The sequence below is a fragment of the Miniopterus natalensis genome, chromosome 3, assembly GCF_054644295.1.
Source record: "Miniopterus natalensis isolate mMinNat1 chromosome 3, mMinNat1.hap1, whole genome shotgun sequence".
NCBI classification, from domain to species: domain Eukaryota; kingdom Metazoa; phylum Chordata; class Mammalia; order Chiroptera; family Miniopteridae; genus Miniopterus; species Miniopterus natalensis.
The window spans coordinates 60,194,819-60,212,463 of NC_142083.1; the positions used below are offsets into that span (position 1 = coordinate 60,194,819).

The 17,645-nt window shown below is 35.2% G+C and overlaps 1 protein-coding gene across 1 annotated transcript in view; it reads right to left on the minus strand.

The window, feature by feature from the left end:
• Positions 1-17,645, minus strand: part of TMEM232 (transmembrane protein 232) — a 130,085-nt gene that overhangs the window by 88,005 nt on the left and 24,435 nt on the right. Inside the window, 3 exon segments of the mRNA XM_087815086.1 lie at positions 2,269-2,521; positions 3,568-3,691; positions 14,854-15,008. Of these exon segments, the coding sequence (XP_087671212.1) occupies positions 2,269-2,521; positions 3,568-3,691; positions 14,854-15,008 (532 nt within the window).

A 17,645-nucleotide genomic window follows, 5' to 3' on the forward strand; every position in this document is an offset into this window, starting at 1 on the left:
GGAACCTGGGTCCTCAATAATGTTGAGCCACTGAATTAACCAACCCTGAAACCCTGTATCTGTTATGAAGAGGCATAAGTTGAGCATATGGCCTGTGATCCATTCACTCACTGCATCGGGAAGAATGCTCCGGAGAATGAAAAAAGACATGGCCTAGTGTAACCTCTTGTCAATAGGATCTTCATGGAAAAAGACTAATGATACTTACTAGAAGGAAAAGACTTTATCTACAGAGTGCCCAGGATAGGATAGCCCAGGCTAAAGAATTACTATAAAGAAAACTGAAATCTATAGATTGATGATGCAAGGCACCCTGGAGAAATTTATGTAACATATACAACTCTCCTGAAGAATAAAACAGAGATATTTAATATCTTAAATGTTTACCCTGCTGGGTGAGGTAGTAACTCACTCAACTTAACTTAAATACTTGATCTATAATTCTGAACCAGAATGATCATGTCTAATGTGAAAACAAAGAACCTAAGGAGAGGGGCTTTCTTTTATGTTCATCATCATCTCTCAGTGCTCTGTCTAAGCCTCTTGGTTGCCTATATCCTTTAAATTATTATTAAGTCTTAGCCCAGCCGGGCGTGGCTCAGCGGCTGAGCATCGACCTAGGATCCAGGCAATCGGGGTTCGATTCCCGGTCAGGGCACATGCCTGGGTTGCGGGCTTGATCAATGACTCTCTCATCATTGATGTTTCTCTCTCTCTCTCTCTCCTGTCCTCTCTCTGAAATCAATAAAGATATATATATTTTTTAAAAAATCTTAGTAATAGGTAAGATCTCTGATGTATGTGAGCTTGATTTGTCAATCCAATATTGTGTTAATTTACCTAGAATTCTTATGTGAGATCATACAATTTCCTTAACATAAAAGTCATTATGATTTGAGTCTTCTGAGACTTGCAGCCTAAAAATGTCCTAAAATTACCAAAAAAAGTTGAAGATCTAAAATTTGTAGATGAATCTGTTTAGTGGCAGTTCAAAAATCATAGTCATATGTCAGGAAGATTTATGACTATTCTCAATGCTTAAGAGCGTGGGCAGTAAAATAAGTGAATACCTGTTTACTTTATCAATACTATAAACATGGGAGAAATTTGTGCACCAGAGACTACAGAAGTGGGAAAAGGCCCAGCAAGTTGCACTCAGAAATGATAGGTTCCAACCCACTAATTAAACCAAAAGTATTCTGAAAGTAACTTAAAAGTAGTGAGCAAGTTTTTGAGAGTAAAATTAATATCTGCTACTAAGGTCTTATTAAAGCTATATTCAAACAGTATGGTCCTGAGAAAAGACAGTATCTTGCTTCCTTTGATACCTTCAAAATCTTGCGATTATATTTTAAATTCAGTGATTTGTTTAATTACATAATAAATCCACTATGATTAATTGACCACCTACTATGTGCCAAGTATTATGCTAAATGCTGGGTTAAATACAAACACAATTCAGACATGATTCTCCAGTCTTAATTATCTCATAATTTAATGGGAATGAGAATCATGTACAGAACAGACCATAAAAACATCTACTGCAATCATATTCATAAAGAAAAGTTTTAGTGAACCTAAAAGGACATTTTTGAATGTATATTGTCCCTGTAGTACTATTTAAAAAATAAAAGCATTTTAGCCCAGCCGGTGTGTCTCAGTGGAGCATCAATTTATGAACCAAGAGGTCACCAGTTCGATTTCTGGTCAGGCACATGCCCAGGTTGGGGCTCGATCCCCTTTCCTCTCGCATGTTTCTATCTCTCTCCCTCTCCCTTTCTCTCTCTCTAAAATCAATAAAAACATTTTTTAAAGTATTTTATTCTTGTAGCCCCCATAAACAACAGTAGCAAAACAACCTTTAGTCTTGAGACAGGAGACAGGTATATTTTGATGGAGTATGAGATGCCATATGTGAAGAATGTACTAAATTATTTGAGATACTAAAGGGAAATTTTCTGTGTGGGCAAAGAACAAGAGAAACAGTAGATACCTAGAGAAAATAGAGAAGGGAGGTGAGAAGTCCTTATGTGAAAAAGAATAAAACAAACATATACAGTTCATGAGTTTCCCCAGGTCAATTTTTGTTTTCAAGGAATATAATTTGAATCATAAGTCAATATCATTCCTAAATTTGTAGAAAGCTCTCCTGAATTTAAAATTATTTCCAACTTTTAAATGTTAACTTTTTGTGAAAGGCTTATTACTAAATGTAGACAAGGACATTTTAAAAATATTTCTTATCAAGGTGAAAAATAATTTACTTACAATTATCTGATATTTTTGAAAAGAAATAGTTCAAAAGACCTAAAATACTTGTTTCCGTCAGCTCTGGCTGTTGTTTTGATTTGTCCAGGGGTAAAATATCCTCCTTTGAACTTTTACAGTCACAGAAACCAATAAAAGCAGTTTTTCGCAAATTAGAAATGGCTGCATACAAGCAGATTTCTGTAAGAATTGTTATATACATGTAGACTACAACCCAGGCCCACGAAAAATCATCAACGGTGCAGTTTTCTTTCTAAAATAATAAAATAGCTATTAGATATTCCAAGCATATTCTGTCATAACAAGAACAATATACTGTACTTATAAGAAATATCTTCAAGTTTTATAGAGTTGTTAAAAGAATTTACTAATATTTCTAAAATGTACTCCATAAGAAACAGATTTTACATAGATAGTTTGCATAAAACCTAGCTCAAAGAAGGTAAGATTCACACAGCTAAAAAGTATATGGAGCAATTTCCTTAGTTATCAAAAGAATGCAAATTAATCCAATGACATACTATTTTCCATATCATATTTTAAAATATTTTTAATGTAAAACTCCACACCAGCTTTTGTTCCTGTGTGTACAGGACTCTCTGGAGTGTGCTTATCAAATCTTAAGGTAACTTAAGATGCATGAATCTGACCTTGGTCAGGAAGAAAATTAAATGAGTCATATCAGGAAAAAAAAAAAGTGTTACACTTTTACACATTTTTCATAGACAAGAAACTTACATCTTGTAGAAAGGAATTTGGACATATCTTCTAAGAATGTACAAGTGTAATTTATTAATCTATTCTAAAGAAATAGTCATAAATACAAATAAAGATTTTATGTATGAGAATCTCAGTTTAACATTATTTGTAATTAACTGTGAATAATTAGAAACAAAATGTTTAACAATAAATGATTAAATTATCTCATCCCCAGTAAAATGTAAATTTTAATAAAACAATAACAATAAAAATGTTTTAAAAGAGGAAACTAAACCATATATAACTATATGATTTCAAGTTTGTTAATAAAATTTAAAGTCCCTCTCAGGAGGGGGTGTGTATGTGTGTGTGTGAATATATATAATCTATTTCTATAGCTCTATCTCTATCTATCTGTCAATCAACCCATACTAGGATATATAGTAAATAAGCATTTACTTTTATATTTACTTAAAATTATTATTACAAAGTTGTGCTCATTTTAAACACTAATATGGTATACAATTTAAATAGTAGCACACACAAAAATTTTTCTATTCAGATCCTTTTGCATACCAAAATTAACAAATATACTATTACCTGATTCTGATCAGACAAAATGCTTAAAAGAAAATCTCTCATTAGGTCCATTAAAGCTTTCAAGCAGGCCATGTTTAATTTGGCAGCCTCCCCAAGAACCAACAAAGCCAGTGCAGAATCCATCCTGATAATTTTATTAACAAAAACACAGAGTTTAATGTAAAATAATAATAAATAGTTTTTAATGAAAAAGTAATTGGACAGAAGAAATTAGTATCCTGGATTATGAGATGCATTACTTTCAATAAAGACTAGTATAGCTTCACAAATATAATGTTCAGCTACAGATAAGCTATAATTACAAAAAAAGATTAGTATTACTTCACACTGGTTAAAATAAAAGTCTACAGGAAAAAGCCACATTTTAGCAAGATATTTGAATTCAGAGTAGTGTTCTGACAAAACTCTGGGAGTAATAAATAATAAAAATGATTTGATTTCATCAAGGGCTCGAGTTCTAGGGATTGTTCTCAAAATCTCACAATAGGTTTTGATTTTTAACTTTTTGAAACTGATTCCGAGTGAATTTCAACAGAGTGTTTTCTTTTCAAAAAAGAGAACAAATAAAAAAGTGTTCTTCATACATACTCCAAAAGTTCAGCATTACTTTATTTTATAAAAAGTTCAATTTCTCAAAATAAAATTTATATTTCACAGTGAATAAATAGTCAATACTTATTTAGTAAAATATGTAATAACATGGAAATCATATAAGAAGTTATTAGCCATTAATGTACATATGTTCTGATAGTTTCAGGAAACTATACATTTAGTGCTATTTTTAATCAATTGAAAAAGATATAGTTTGAAAGAGAACTGATGAGAATATAAATGTAAAAATTGCCTCTGCCTAGAACTGCATATTGCCTTGATTTATAGGCCATTGATAGGTTAAAGAGTTAGTACATTTACAACTATATTTGAATTTCACAATTGTAATATTTCAGGCAAGTCAAGTTCATCATCACTTTTAAAAGGAAACACCTCTAAGCATGAAAAAAACACAATTCTTTATATTGAATGGAACTTTACAGATCTCAATGTGCTTTCACATAAATGACCTCGTTTGATCTAAACCACAATTTTTTACACATTCAAGACCTTTTTAAAATGTGTTTTGTTTTTTTTTATATTTGAAAATTGAGACACAAATACATCTGAGAGATTTGTCCAGTTCATGTTTAAGATTAACTTATAACTGAAGTCCTCTCCCACCCATGGGTATTTCTTGTTTTGCAATTTTGCTTTTCCAAACCATCATTTAAGTACATCAACTTTTAACCTTAGTATCACAATGTTGTTTATCGCCTACCTAGTATTATTCGACTCTTTCTGCCTTTTAAAACTAAACCTCAGTTTTGTTCAAGTTGGCAAAGTGCTCAGTTAATGTTGCCTCTTCAAGACAGAAATGTTCTGTATCTTGTCTGTGGTAGTAATTATACAGGTATATGCATTTGCCAAAGGTCATAGATCTATATAGATAAAATGTATAAGTTTTATTGTATGTAAATTATACCTCAATAAATTTAATTTTTTAAATGACTCTTCAACTCCCTTGAAGCTTGGAATAACCATATGTGTAGATTTGCCCAATGAGATATAAATGGATTTATATTATGAAAGACTTCCGGGTAAGTTATCATTTTTCTGATTAAGAAAAAAAGATTAAATTCAGAGAAGAGGTGTCTTTTCCTCCTTTGCTTATCCTTTTGGTCTTGCTTGGAATGCACACCCGATACCAGAAGGCAGAGCAGCCATCTGGCAACCAGGAGGATGAAAGTCACACGCCGAGAATGGAAGAAGAGGGCCCAGGAGGAGTCGGGTTCTTGGGGTTCCTTCAGGCATCTGCATCAGGAATGCATGCTTGCTCTGTGCCATAAATAAAGCTCTATTTGATAATGCGGTTGTGGTCAGGTCACTGTTACGTGCACAAGAACTGAATCCTAACCGATACACTTAACATGGCGTTTATCAGCATAAACTTTAGTCAGAAATTAAAGAGAAAATCTTAACTCACCACTAATTAGTTATATGATGTCAGGCAATTTGTGTACCCTATCTCAGCCTTAATCTACTCATCTATAAATTAAGTATAGTAAAACCTACTTTTCAGAGACTGTTGTGAGATTTAAATGAAATACTCTGTGTAAAATAACCAGGTTCAAAATGATGAACTGAATTGAATAGAAAAATGACTATTCAAAGGATATGAGGTTGATAACTTTCTTTCTCTGTGAAGTCCTAGAGAGACCACAGAAAGAAGTCCATCGCCCTCAGAGTGAACAGTGAGTGCGTCATTCCCGAACACTCACCACCCCCACCAAGGTCAAGTAAAGTTCTTTTTCCCTGAATATACCTCAAAATTATAAGGTTTTGGTCCTTTTGTTCTCTTTTAAGTCTGGAAAATTGTAACTAAGTTGAGACACTCTCACTGAAATATGGATTGGAAAAGATCCATCAGTGTCAGCCACCTATGGTAGAAAAATGCCTTACCAGAAACACACTATTTTCAATCAATGTTGCTGATTGCAAAATGTTCTGTAAGTAAAAATGCTTTTCCCAAAAATAGAATAGAAGCATCAATACCTATAAAGTACAGTTTGTTAAAAATCAAAACGGAAAATCAATGCATGTAGAAAGAATTCAAATTGGATTAGGTTAGAAATTTTAAGACAGCACTTGCTTCTTTGTGAACTCATTATAGTCACCAAGTCTCAATCATTTATACATTGGCTTGGTTTTACAATGCCATGAAATTAAACATGTACAAAGCAATTTATAAATATTATAGTTTCCACCTAATTTCTTAGATTTAAAAAGAAAACTGAAGAAGAGGTTTACTGGCTTATTTAAAATACTATAGTTGTTTTACTTGATTAATTGATTATTACTTGATTAATTTTACTTTTTAGATTTTTCTTTGACTTTTAAAATTAATGTGAATCACTGTAGATAGCTAAACAATAACAGATCCTGAACTGGACTTCACTAGCCTGACTCCAGTCTGATGTTTCTTCTACACTAATATGAATCAGCTAAGATATAATACCCTAGGGTTTCATAAAAAGCTGTCCATCTGTCTGTCTATCTATCTATCTACATATGACCTTATAAAAAGGTTAGGAAATTTAGCATCAAAACAGTTCTCCTGGGTTCTCTTTATGCCTTTACATGTTTCCTCAATAACCAAATTGTAATTTTAAAAGATGTAAATGTCTCCAAGTCAGGGCCCTTACATAAGGTTATTTCAGTCTTTTCATAGACACTTTAGAAAATACTGACGATGTCAACATTCCCTACAACCCAGAGAACTAGAATGAAATAGAGGTCACTCGGGGTAGCAGCTCACAGGGAAAGTCCACAGACCATGGGGCTGATGGAACTGGGTTGAGAACAGCAGTAAGGAGCATTCACATGCCGATTCATAAAGCACAACAGCCTTTTCCTCCCCAAAGTTAAAAAAAAATCTAAAGAAGAAAAAAAAAGATCTCTGCTATTTACCCTATTGTTCACAGAGTCAGAAAAAGTGCCTTTCCTTTGGGGTACTGACTTTTTAAGGAACCAGAGTATTGCTTCTTTTCTTCTTCTTTATCCCACATGCTTACTCAGAGGACAGCTCCCAGGCGGCACCAAGTGTAGAAAGCGCTGCTGCCGGGGGTGCGTATAAGAGATGGGCAGGAGGGAGGGGGTGCTGTAAGGGAATACTGGAGTGAATTTGGGGGGGGGATCCTCACCTGAGGATATTTTTTTCATTGCTTTTTCAGAGAGAGTGGAAGAGAGAGAGAGAAACAGTGATGTAAGAGAGACACATCTATTGTTTGCCGCCCGCATGCACCCCAGCCAGTGCCAGGGATCCAGCCTGCAACCAAGGTACATGCCCTTGGCTGGAATCGAACCCGGGACACGTCAGTCCACAGGCTGACACTCTAACCACTGAGCAAAACTGGCTAGGGCGGCTGGAGTGTATTTTCTTCTCAAAGGTAAAATATCAGTGAGTAAGGAAAATACAGCAAGGTTCCTGATAATATTGCATGTTGAGTGTTGTAGCTTTTAACAGTGCTGTATGCTGGAAACGCAAACCTCTCCAAGTTTTGGCCTGGTCGGGTCAGGTACACCAAGGTTGTGGGTTTGATCCCTGGTCAGGGAACATACAAGAATCAACCAATGAAAACATAAATAAGTGGAACAACAAATTGATGTTTTTCTCTCTCTCCTCTCCCCACCTCCCTTCTCTCTCAAATCAATAAAGAAAATTTTTTAAATTAAAAATACCAAGTTTTTATAGATTTCTCCTAGTTCTGAGATAAGTAAAATGGAAAATGGAGAAGTAGACTCTACATGAGACCAGTGAAAAATATAGCAAAGGCGAAAGAGAGTATCAGGCTGCATGCTTAGAGAGGATCATACCCTTGAAAATGGTTTTTTATGGGAACCAAAAGATATTTTTACAAGATTCTTAAGCATCTTTAATAAAGCCCAGGAAGAAAACACAACAATGAAAAGCTTTGATAGCGAGATGAAAGGTACTACATTAAGAAAATAAGAGATTGCAAGGAAATTAAAATTACAAAAAATATAATTTAAATCCATAATTGAAGAAGTTAACTGCAAAACTAACACTTGGAAGGAAGCAAACTTGAAAAATTCTTAACTTAGAGAAAAACAATTGCATTTAAAACTAGCAAAGTGAGACCCATTACTATCTATGCCTATTGAAACAACCAAAGAAACATAAAATCAAGGGGAATATTCTAGTACCACAGTTAGAAAAAGAAAGAAAATAACTTTAAGGATTTTACAGTTATGAAGAAAACAGGATTCAATTGAAAGAAAATCTTTCCAATGCCAAGAAGCCCAAAATTTAATTTAAAACTTGATGCAGACATATATAGGTTTTTCACCATAATGTAGGAAAGCCCTAAGCACAGAGAGGGAAGAGTTGGGGACACGTGTGCGTGAGGAGTGACCAACGGAAGGCCTCCAGGAAGCGTGACCCAGTGGGCACAGCGCTGTGTGCAGCTTCACGCCACAGGCATCTCTCTGAGTGAAGCAGAAGGGTTGCCCCAGAGCTTCCCAACATAGTGAGACAAGAGCGGATGCCACTACCTCCTGGCTGCCAGACCACAAAGCTGTTCCTAAAAATTCCTAGATTGGAAATAAAATTTTAAAAAGAGGTAGACTGGCTTTGAATATCTCACCATAACTGTAAGTTAGAAAACATAGCAATAGAGAGAGATTTAAAGAGAACAATTTTTTTAAAAAAAGCTGTGAGCACAGAAACCTATTTCCAGATAAAACATACATTATACTTTTAAGGGGAAAATAAATGGTGACAAATACTACACTAAGTCAAGGGTTATGTATAATCAAGGGCTCACCTAATAAAATAAATCAGCTATGTTCATACTAGAAATTTACTCAAGCCAACCAAGAAATGAATAGCTAAGACCTTAAGGGTGGGAATACTACTGCTAAATGGCTGACAGTGAGTAGAAAAATAGATAAGTTTTAATAAATCAACATAATTTTATAAATATGATCCAAAAATAAATGGAAATATATAAATCATTCTTTAAGGAGACGATAGAATATTTTAAATAATGACTTAACTGTAATGTTATCAGAAACTCAAGCTTAGATTAACAGGCCAGAAAGGGGAGGATTAGTATAAATAAATTAGTCCCAGTCTTCATTACACACGGAGAAGAGGGCAGTCAGCATTTCATTCCTGATTGTGACCATTTAGGAAAACTAGTTTAAAGAATGCATTTATCTTGCCAGTGCCTGATTTTTGATACTCAGAAGAGATGGACTATAAGAAAAGCTAGTCTTTAGCGTGTCGGCTGAAGGCTTCTTTCTCCTGCTTACAAAATTTCATTCCTGCAGCTCCAGGGCAGCATGTGGAGCAGAATGAAGGGATGAGTGTCAACAGGCAATGACCGCTGTTGCGTCAGAGAAGGCTCTGATGGGTTTCTTCCATTCAGCCCTACGGGGCACTTCTCTAATTATATTGGTGGTAATTAGTTACAGTAGCAGGATCCTTCAGTCTTTGTTTTTGCTCCTCTTGTTCTTTTTTTCAAATCATGTCAAGTTGTGAGACCCTAATTGGGGCTGCAACCCCTGTGCCATAAAAAATGATTCTTATTAAATAATTTTAAGCAGGAGAATGGTATAATCACATTTGTGTTGCAGCCCTGGCAGCAGACTCTGACAGATTATGGCGGAGAAAATTTAAGGCAAAGAAACCAATTAATAAGCCATGAGAGTCAGGAGAAAATAGTGGCCCAAACCAAGATTGTTGCAGTGGGAGTGGAAAGCAGGGGAGCAGCTCTGAAGTGTAGTAGTTAAGCTGTCTAATTTGGTTACTTTGAGCAGAGGACATGTGTCAGGTACTGAGACAAATTCAGTAGGCAGGACTCTGTCTGGACAAAACTAACTCAGATCTGAACTCGCAGGAAATGAAATACTAGGAGAGAATGAGTGTATAAAAAGTGTTTCTATATAACTTACCTTATTTAAGTATCTCAAAAGCCCTTTGGCGTGACTATTATCTCCATTCAAGGACTAAACAGACTCTGTTCATAGGGGTTAAGTGACATTCAAAATTAGACAGGCAGCAAGAGACAGGACTAAAACTCAGATCTTCCGATCTGAAGTTGAATGTTTTCTTTTGTAATGCAGCAAAGCATAATTGATATATGTACCCTTGATACACACTAAAATGTTTATATTTAGTTCAGAGGATCAAAGGATCAATAAGAAATCCAGGAAATAAATTAGAAGAGTGAGACCTACATTGACACCTCAGCTCATGAGTAATGAGAAATATTATTAATGAAAACTTTGTTTGAATGGTGTTCATTGGACTGTCACATAAACATAATAATCGCTGGGGTTTATAGAAAGAGACAATGTGGCTATCAGGGATCTAGCCAGAAGTAAAGGCCTTCCTGCCCAGGCAAAGCAGTTGATTGTTTGATTCATTTCGATGCAAACACAAATACTGTACATCTGAAAAACACTAGCTATGTCAATATAATTTTAAATTGTCAAGCTCTTTTGGAATACACTCGTGGAGCACATTAAATCGGCTATTTTGCTTTGGGAGATATAATTTTATGTTATACTGCTCGACTGAAATGCCATGCCGCATTTCTCAGCAGTCTTCATTGACTAATAATTCAATTATAAACACAATTCATTATTTTCATGTTAGATTAGAAAGCCTTTTGCACTGGCTTGAGCTATCTCCCCAGAGCAAACGGGGCCGTTTATAAAAGGCCAAACCGCAAGGTGGGGCACTGAAAGGATGAAGCACCCCATAAAGTTTCACTGTAGTAAATGGGAACCTGCTTGACAGCAAGCGGCTTATCTGCGGCTCCGGGCAGCTAAACTGCCGAGATAAAGGGTGCATGGCGGCTGGGGGGGCTCACGTGGTCTCTTTTTCTCTACTTCTTCACTGTTTTGTAATTTATTGTCTTCGGTGCATTTCCTTTCCTTGATTTTCCCCCCCAGGAGCAGAGGTCGCTCTAATTCTCAGTCCTTCCTTGAGTCATTTCATGGATCCTGGGCCTGCTCTCTCCCGGGCTCAGCTGAAACTACAAGCTTCCATTTCTTTCCTTTTGTGTTGTGGGATCTTTATAAAGAAGCCTGGCAGGCATACACATGATACCCACCGATGGAAAGCATCAGAAACGAGCAGCTGAGAAGCACTCACTGATAAGGACATCTGCAATTATTGCCAATATTGATAAAATTCCTTCTAATCAATCGAGTGGTCTCCGTCTGCATTTCAAATCACTGAACATTTATTCATCATTACGATACTTTACTGACATGCATGTAAAATGAAATTGCTCCTGTTTATACTCACTTGGCCTTGAATTTCAGATACTAAACCAAAGATATGTTCTTCCAAGTATCACAGTTCTAAGGCTTATCTGGTCCAGCAAACCCTGACAAAGTCTTAATTTACTATCAAGGCCTGATGCCGCAATATTTCTATTTCATTCTAAATTCATTCAGTTCATTTTCTTAATTTTTAACATGTTCCCAATCTTAGGAGTACATAAAACCATGTAAAAGCATCTCTGGTTTGATTTTGATAACTACATCACAGTTTTGTTTTGTTTTGTCTAGAATGTGGACTTTTTGAAAGCAGTATAGGCTATTAAATAGCTTCAATACTTTGTAAAAAGAAAAGTTAATTTTTTAAATATTTTAATGTTATTATAACTAAGAAAAATTGACTAACAGAAAAGCTAATCAAACTACTAATTTAAAAAGGCATTAATCATCTAATGCCAGTGGGTTATTTTTGTTTCTCAAGTTATCTGTTTTTTCTTAAAAAAAAAACCACAGTAAATATACGAAACAGAATCAAAACTGTCAGTACTTTTTAAAACATTTATCTTGTCCTTTCTTTTATAAGCAGTCACTGTGTTTCACCATTTTTTCAATTTTCCCCTCGGTTCACTCAGCACTGTCTAAGGATTGCCACGCCCTCCCCTCAACTGATTTCCACAATGTCCTCCCCGAAGAAAAGGAGTCAGGGTTCAGTGACAAGGTGCCTCAAAGCAGTTCTCTCCTTAATAATACAGCCAGAGTGACAGTGGGATGATGTACTAAAAAGAGTGCTACCCTGGGACCCTTAAAATCTGGCTCCAGCCACTAGTAAGCCTAATAAATTTGGCCTTAGTGTCTTCATTTATAAAGTAAAAAGTTTCATATTATTGCCAGCACACCCAAATCTATAAAATACTAAGTATAAAAAAAGAACTACCTTAAAGACAGCTCATTAACAAAGTAAATTAGATCAATGTTGATGCAATACAATAAAACCGAAAATTGGTTCAAGGAACAATTTCTTCACTTTCAGAATCAGATGTTCTTAATCAGCCACTTTTAGTATTTCAGCACTTTCTTGAACCTCTTTACTTGGTAATTATTAGAATACTTTGAAAATAAATTTGACAAAGTCATGCAATATTTTTATGTTAAAATATAATTTCTGTTATTTTTAAAACCAAGTTAGAGTCTCCCAAGAGCTAAAGTAACTCTAGCTGTTTCTCCTTTGGACCTTTTAGCCTTTGGCACAGCATGGAGGGAACTAGAGAGTGTTATGCTGAGTGAAATAAGCCAGTCAGAGAAAGACAAGTACCACATGATCTCACTTATATGTAGAATATAATAAACAAAATAAACATGAATAAAGTGGATCCAGAAACATAGAAGCTTGGAACAGACTGAGGGATCTCAGAGGGAAGGCGGGGAGAGGGGTGCGGGTGGGGAGAGGTTAATCAGGGAACTTGTATGTTTATAAGCATAACCCATGGACAGGGACATTGGTGTGGGGAAAGCCTGGGGGTGGGATGGATGCGGGGTGGAGGGGGTCAGTGGGATTAAAAGGGGGACATCTGTAATGGTCTCAACAATAAAGAAACATTTAAAAAAAAAAAGAATACCTGGGTATGGATTCTGGCTGTACCGCTTAGAAGTGTGTGACTGCAGAGAAGCTACTTCAACTTTCTGTGCCTTGGTTTCCTCATTTGTAAAATGAGGGTAATAAATACCTAATTTATGACTTATTATGAGGAAACACAGATAGAGTTCTTACTACTACAGAGATTGGCACATAGTAGCATTGAATAAATTTTGTTATTGCTATAAAAAAAAGAAAACTAAATTGTGTGTTTGAATTTATTTTCTATAGTAAGAATGGTCTGAAAGAATCACCACAGCTTTCAGAGCAGCCTGATTTGCACCAATAAAACTCTCTAACTTTTCTTATATTTAGCTGCTCTATATTAATATATACTTATTAAAATTATATTCTATATTATTGATATGACAGATATATCATATTTGCATTTTGATTTTCCTGTTTAAAGATGCTATCCTCACGGGGGTGGGAGGGTTGGAGACTGGATGAAAGAAGGTGAAGGCATTAGCCAAAGAACATATATGCATGACACATAGACTCAAACAGTGTGGTGATGGCCAGAGGGAAGGGGGGTGGGAGCTGGGCAGAGGTGAGCAAAGTGGTGGAAAATGCGGACATTTATAATAGTGTGAACAATAAAAATAAACTTAAAAAAAATAAATAAAATATAAAGAATCATGATCTTTGTTAATTGCAATACTTTTATTTTTAAAATCCTTTCATCAGAGGATATTTTTTCTATTGCTTTTCAGACAGAGTGGAAGGAAGAGAGAGAGAGAAACATCTATGTGAGAGAAACGCAACGACTGGTTGCCTCCTGCACTCGGCCCTGGGGCCGGGGATCGAACCCAGACCTGAGGCACCTGCCCTCGGCCAGAATCAAACCTGGGACCTTTCAGTCTGAGGGCCAATGCTCTAACCACTGAGTAAGCCGGCTAGGGCTATTAACTATAATACTTGAGTAGGTTCCTCCTATCAGACTATGAGACAGAATAAGTACTTGATGAACTCTCTTCTAAACTAAGCTATTTCTAGGAAATTAGGAAAACTCTGAACCATCCTTCAGAAATCTTTACTGATCTAGATTCCTCAAAACTTCCAAATAAAACTGGGAAAACAGCTTTGGTTCATAAGGAATGCTTCTGATTCTTATAATTTACATATACAAGCACGGTGCAGAGTGGGCTGCAGAGGCTTAAAAACTGGAAGTAATTTTAAGGAAAATATATGACAATTGAACTTAATATGGCATAATAGATTATTATTATTGTTAGCATTGGAAAAGGAATTCTGATCATCCTTAAATAATTGAAAGGGGTATCTCTGATCAATTTCCTCAGAAATACTCCTTTAAAATTCATTGAACCCATGCTTTTTTTTATAGCAATTTAAGACTTCTTTTTCCCTTCCCAAATTAACATTTGTACAGGAGGAAACTAACAACTAAGTCAAGATTCAATTTTGTTATACATTACAAGTAAGGCATAATAAAGCAATCTTTTTCCCTAAAAATAATAAACTGTACTTCATTGTTGTTAACAAGTTGGAGAATAAAATATGTTTTAAATATGGGAATTAATTTATTAATAATAAATTTTATGTAATAAAGACAAACTATATAATACATGCATGCTTGTCTAGCAAAAAAAAAAAAAAATAGGAACACTTTATTGATGAAATGGGCTAATACAAAATATAAAAATTGCCCTTGCTTTTGGAACTGAGATTATAAATTTTTTTCATAGTCAACTAAGGTGTAATTAACATTTAAGTGCAAAGGTTATTTGACATTTAAACACAAAGGTTTCTCCATGAGTTACTTTGGATTTATAGGACCCTCTTACCAGCATTTCTCTTGAAGCTGTGTTTTATGAAGGGTGAGATGTTCAAGCACCTTCTTCAACTGAGGACTGTTTTTCTGAACACAAGTCCAGGCAGCAACACAGTGCCAGAGGAGGTTGTTAACTTCGTATCCTTCCTGAGTGAATTGCAAATGTTCCTAGAATTAAAATACAAAAATATACTGAAAAAGAGTTCTTTGACTTGAATAAACATAAAATAAATTTTAAGTATACAAGTGAGAATGCATATTTCCTTACACTTTATGTTTCACCAAATGGAGTAATTTTGCAAGTTAACCTGAATTTAAGGTCTTAATATATATTCACATGGAACCCTGGTGTTCAAAGACATCAGGTCTACAGTATGACAAAAATCCTATATTCTTTAAGGAACAACTATCAGACAGTTGTGCTTCTTAGACTCTCTGAGACTTAGCTATCCATGACACCCAAGGAGGAGGGGACAGGGGAAAGTTTGAACAATAACCAATCAACAAATTAGGTTTTAAAATGTGAATTTCCACCTTACAGACCAAAATATATGCCTAGCTGGACATAGTCAATGCCTGCGAAGTAATTTAAAAGCCTAAAATTTCAGAATACAAATGAGCTGTTATTAGTTTCTAACAGTTTTATATAATGAATTGTTCTATTAAAGTAATTGGTATAAAGAAAACTGATTCTATTTTTAGACAATGATAACGTAGCGCACTCATTGAATTTTTGTCAACAGTACATATTCAAATACACATCCTGTGATATATACTCAAATTGCTAACATAGCTGATATTTTACTCTCATCTCAAAGGAAACAGCTAAAGAGACTCCAAAGGACTTCACAAATTTCATTTGTCATATAAACATCAATACTACAATGTAAAGAAAGTTTTCATGCTGCTTTCTCTAAAGGTAGAAAGCCAGAAGCTCACACATTAATTTCAAGCTAAGATGTAAAGTTCTATTAAGCTGTTAGTGAAGTGAAGTCCCGCAGATGTGTACTGATCAGCTTCGTGTCAGGAGCTCAACCAGTAGAGATGAAGACAGGAGTAAGATCAAGTCTTTGCACAGGGCTACTGACTCTGGAGAGCGATCACTCAGAGAAGCGAATGGAAACAAGTCATTGTTTAGAATGTTAGAATATTCTATAGAAAAGCTTTATTTCAAAATAATGTAAGACATCAGACTGAGACATACTGACTTCAGTAAATGCATGTATTTTATCCAAGTAACTCAATTTTCTACTTAGCAGTTGAGCCCACCCAAAAAATGGAACCTATAACAATGAAATTCTCTTCTCAAATTGCTCCAAATGTCTCAGCCAGCCTCCTGTTGCAAACTTATTCAAAATAAATATGTAAGTAGATATATTATGAAACTTGTGGTTGGCTTAACTAACTAATTTAAAACAACTGGCACTGCTGTGTTTTTCATAATGTGCACTGCATGGCTACATAGACTCTGCAGTTAGGTTCAAAGTTCTTGTTAAAAAACTTATGCACCGTCACCAGAGGAAATTCCCAAAAGCATTTGGTAAACAGAAGATCAGGATTTGGGACAATGAGCAAGATTTAAGTTTTATTTTCAGTTTTATATGATACCATTTTTGCCCATCATTGAGAAAGAATAAAAGCAGCCTCTGATGTCTGGAACTGATTTGACATCAGTATTATTACAAGATGCTCTGATACAACCAGGTCTTTTTGTTCTCCTGTTGGGTATAAACTCACACAGAATATCAACCTCAGACAACAATACTCTGAGACCATGATAAATAAAGCTACTTGACAGAGTTGTCCTAAGCACAGACAAAACATCACTGTGCCACCTACAAAATACCCAATCAGAATTGTCCCTATTTTCTGGCAGCATCACATTTTATACCCTTCCCAAATCACCCAAATAAAATCCAAATCCTGTAATAGATTCATTCTAACACCCTCTTACTAAGATATCCTATGGTTCCTTGGGCATGTGTTCTCTCTCTGCAACAAATAATAAACACACTTTGCTTAAATGCACATGTGGTCCTGGTGGTCTCTGGCTGAAGGGCATTGGCATCACCAAGAGGAAATGATGAATTTGCTAAACCTGTGAATTTTCCAGATAAGTGAGGTTGATTTATCCTCATGCATTTTATATATTTTAAGTATTTGCATGGAAATCTGGCTAAAGTTTCTTCCCTGCTTTTTTTTCCCCCAAAAGAAAAAACATATTTGCCAAACTTGAATAAATGAATATAAAAATGATGATTATGGGATTTAATGCAATAATCATGTTCATCACCAGCATAACAGACCAAAGTTATTAGGTGGTGTAGAGTTCTTTGCTCTTACACTAAATCAGTCCCACTCAAGGTGTAGTTAGCAGATAAGTGCCATCTGCAAACTGTTAACTAGAGTACAGAAATAAAGAACATACACTGAGAAACTTTTATAATAAGTTGACAGAGTTAATTTTATATTTTTTGTCTAATAACAAAAATAATGCTTGCACGTTTATGTATTTTTATTTTCGGTAGTTCATTATTATTGTAGTTTACAAAGCTATCAGTCTATGGCAGTTTGGAAACTAAAAAAAAAAAAAAAAAAAAAAGAAGTTAAAAGGGATCTTTTACCCCAGATAGTATGAAAAGCATTGAATACTCCTTCCCTTTTCCTCCCTCCCTCCCTCCCTCTCTCCCTTCTTTCCTTCCTCCTTCCTCCCTGTTTTTTGGCTTTATGGCCACTTCCTATAGTTCCTTCGTCTCCCCCCACTTGCTGTCCTGTCCAGCTTTGGGCTATGCTGGTTTGCAGACT